This window comes from Vicia villosa, unplaced genomic scaffold (genome assembly GCF_029867415.1).
Source record: "Vicia villosa cultivar HV-30 ecotype Madison, WI unplaced genomic scaffold, Vvil1.0 ctg.001954F_1_1, whole genome shotgun sequence".
Classification (NCBI taxonomy): domain Eukaryota; kingdom Viridiplantae; phylum Streptophyta; class Magnoliopsida; order Fabales; family Fabaceae; genus Vicia; species Vicia villosa.
The window spans coordinates 26747-30478 of record NW_026705790.1 but is presented as its reverse complement, the minus strand read 5'-3'; the positions used below and the strand labels follow the sequence as shown (position 1 = coordinate 30478).

At 30.6% G+C, this 3732-nt stretch overlaps 1 protein-coding gene across 1 annotated transcript; it reads left to right on the top strand.

Annotated features, from left to right (window-relative positions):
- Positions 1-1580: 1580 nt before the first annotated feature.
- LOC131637257 (putative F-box/LRR-repeat protein At4g15060) lies at positions 1581-3120 on the top strand. The gene is made up of 3 exons (XM_058907839.1): positions 1581-2549; positions 2660-2825; positions 3065-3120. Exons 1-3 carry the CDS (start codon positions 1581-1583, stop codon positions 3118-3120), a joined length of 1191 nt encoding a protein of 396 aa, XP_058763822.1.
- Positions 3121-3732: the final 612 nt, after the last annotated feature.

The window sequence follows — 3732 nt, the reverse complement described above, 5'->3', positions numbered from 1 at the left end:
AGATGTTAAAAATAATTGAGCTACTACTACCGAGTTTTAGACACCCCTTCTAACCTTCCATCGTAAACCTCAACGGCTAAAATTGCATTTGTTCTACTCTTTCCGTGAACGGACCCATGAAAAATTATTGTATTAGCATCTCCCTCCTTAAGTCACTTAGCTTTGTGTCTTTGAAATAGTTGAGAATATTTTATCCTTAACAGGGACCAAAGTTCCACTATTACACTGGTTCTAACCTCAAAATCATCCTCGTGTATAATCCTCTGATCAACCAAAGAATCCAAAATTTTCAATATCTCTCTTAAAGACTTAATATGAAAATCAAGATTATCTAACACTAAAGGCCCCTAGACAATCGCGCAGACTTGTGCTGACTATCTTTCATTATATATCTATTAATTGGAAAGTGTGTAAATATGGTATGAGGAGTCAATGAGGTGTGGAGCTAGATTAATAAGCGAAAAGTGAATAAGTAAGGTCCAAATTGTTTTGGCTTTAAAAAAAATGAATTTTTTTCTTTGTTTTTTTTTTTAAAAGATTTTATAAAACAGTTTTTCAAAATATTACAAATTTTATTATATTTATTTTTTCTAAATTGAAACACTATTTTTGACATCCTATAACATAAACATACATTATTGAAAATCAAAACATAGTCGAAATCATAATTTTTCTAAAAAGCTATATTTTCAAAATGATTTTCCTGAAAAAGTTTCACTATTCAAAAATAGTTTCACTATAATAATGAAATATCTAAAATAAAATCTAAAGAATTAATATTCAAACTAATTTTTCATTTGAAGATTTTATAAAAAGTTTTTTTAATAAAATTTTTTTACACAAAATTATGTTACACTACAAAAATCATTAAAAAAATTAAAAATAAACGGCCCTAAATTGAATTAAAAAATAGATTTTAGTGAAGCTAAAGATGAGTCATGATATAGAATTTTTTTGGAACCTTTGATTTTTTTTTATACCCAATCACTATGATTTTTGGTACACAAAAATTATTTAGTTGTTTGCTTGGACAAAATTTTCTAATTTAGTATCTCTTGTTAACACAATTTTAAGTAGTTGTCTGATGCCATACAAAAATCTAAAAATTTTAAATTGATATTATAGTGATGTTAAATAATATTTAGATCTATTAATAAAATATGATAATAAAAAATCATGCAAATGGCCAATTTGTTTACCTTGGACCTCATATAAGGTAGTGGTTTAGAGTGTATATTTAAGCATATTTTTTAGACTTGTTTTGTTCTGTGTAAGGGATTAAGCTTTATTGTTATAACATGATCTCACAATTTATAGATTTCCTTGAGGTGAATTGATGTGATTATTTGGTTAATGTTGATCACGCATAGGATACATAATTTATTAAAAACATATATAAATAAATAAAATGAAACACATTAATATTAATTTCTAAAAGAAAAAGAGTGTATATTTCAATATAAAAGAAAATAGTGTTTTATTTTGAGAGTGTTACTCATGTATCTTTATAATTTATTTTAGAGATCTATAACAATATTGAATGTAAAATTTTTCTTTTTCTTTTGATTTGATTTGATTAGATGAAACTGAGCAGTGAGATTGAAAAGGAAGAGTCTCTTGACATAGAGAAAATAAGACGCAGTCCAAGCAAAATGGATTTGATAAGTCAACTACCTGACTGTATATTGATATACATAATGACATTCTTATCAACACAAGTTGTTGTTCAAACATCTGTATTGTCCAAAAGATGGAAAAACTTGTGGAAATTTGTCCCTGCTCTAATAGCAAACAATACTCAATTCCCAAAGACCATCAACTTTTGGATGTTCCTAAACTCATTCTTACTCTATCGTGATGGGTATAGTCCCTTGAACAATATAGTTGTTGATTATAACGGTTTAGTTTCCATTCAAACGTTAACCAAGCTCTTCAAATACGGGGTCTCACATAAAGCGGAGAGAATAGTGATTAATTCTATTGGTGAGGGTTATCATCACTTGAAAAATGTAGAAATTTCGCAGTTTATGGTTTCATGTAGTTCTATAAAATATCTTAAACTTTTACTTGGTGGATCAAGAGGGAAAGTAATAGTTTCACACGCTTTAGACCTTCCGGAATTGACATATTGTCATTTTAAAGAAGTTGGATTCTTATCGAATAGCAGTAATGGTAATGTCGACCCATTTTCGAGCTGTAAAAAGCTAACAACTCTGATAATTGAAAGTTGCAATGTAATGGAAGGAACAAAATTGTTTGTGTCAAATGATACACTTTCCAGATTGGTCATACACTTAGGTGCCTGTTTTGTTCCCCAGTTAATAGTTCAAATGAACACTCCGAATTTGAAATCATTTACTATTGCGGGTTGTTTCAATAGTGTAAATCATACTTGTCCCCTCTTTGTGCACGACCTCAAATTCCTTGAACAAGTGAGTCTTGAGCTTTGGTTTCCCAGAATTTCTGAAGAGATTGCGAACACCTTTATGAGTTGGCTAAAAATGTTCACTAATGTCTCCTCAATGACTCTTGCTTCTCCAACTCTTATGGTAAGAAATTTATTTATTTTATTTTACAAGTTTGTTTTTTATTACTAGTGATACTTATTTTCGTGTCTCATATAATTTTGCTAATGAATTTGTTCACTTTTATGGCTTAGGTTTTTAAATCCATGCCTAATTTCCCCAATATCGAAGATGTTTGTTTTGAAAACATGGAAACAGTGCTAGTGAAAATTGACTCTTTTGCATCTCTATTTCCAATGGAAGTATTTGAATACTTAGTCAAAAACAGTCGCTGCAATGAAGTTACAACTACTTTTGCAGGTAACACAGTTTTTTCTTTCTTTTTATATTATCTCTTTACTATTCCTTATTTTATGACAAATTATCGAGAGAAAAAAAACTATATTTCATATTTGGAGAAATCGATTATCCAATTTGGGGAAATTGATTTTCCGAAGGTTGTTTTTTTTTTCAGTTTAATTTTCAATTGGGGAAATCGATTACCCCCTTTTGAAAAATCGATTTCTGTCGTGATTTTTGTGTTTTTTAACTACTTGTAGGGCCTATTTGGTTCCAAGGTATATTAGATGTATACTATAAATACTATCTTATGTAACATGTTTGAAACTAATGTCAATTGTGAATATTCTCCTGAATTAAACTCTGTCACTCAATATCTCAATTCACTTCATCTTCTCAAATTTACTTTTTCCTCCATTGATTCACCTGCAAACTTTGTGCTTGTTTCAACATTTGTCATCAAGAGCCTGGTTCTGATCCCTAGTCCACCACAAAGATGACTACCGTCTCCAATAATCGTGTTCCAACCAATCTTCCAACCCTTGAATCGAACAACTATGATAAATGGTGCGAAAAAATGAAGGTGTTGCTTAGATATCAAGATGTTCTTGAAGTGGTTAACAATGGAGTTACGCCACTTAGGGCAAAAGTTACTGATACACGGAAGGCTACACACAAGGAACTCTTCTTGATTCACTCTTGTGTTGATGGTGACAACTTTGAAAAAGTTGGCGATTGCGATTCGGTGAAGCAAGCTTGGGAGATCTTGAAGAAAGCTTATGAAGGGGATGATAAGGCAAAGGTGGTGAGGTTACAAACTCACAAGCGCCAATTCAAATTGGTTCAATTGGAAGAGAAGAAGACAATCAACAAATACGTAACACGCATTACGCGTTTGGTGAATCAAATCAAATCTTGCGGAGAAAAC

Bases quoted from the DNA above. Each gene is read 5' to 3' on its own strand.
- LOC131637257 (XM_058907839.1), top strand. From the start codon at position 1,581: ATGAAACTGAGCAGTGAGATTGAAAAGGAAGAGTCTCTTGACATAGAG. The intron at 2,550-2,659 runs GTAAGAAATTTA...TTTATGGCTTAG, and splicing joins TTGCTTCTCCAACTCTTATG to GTTTTTAAATCCATGCCTAA. The intron at 2,826-3,064 runs GTAACACAGTTT...AACTACTTGTAG, and splicing joins AGTTACAACTACTTTTGCAG to GGCCTATTTGGTTCCAAGGT.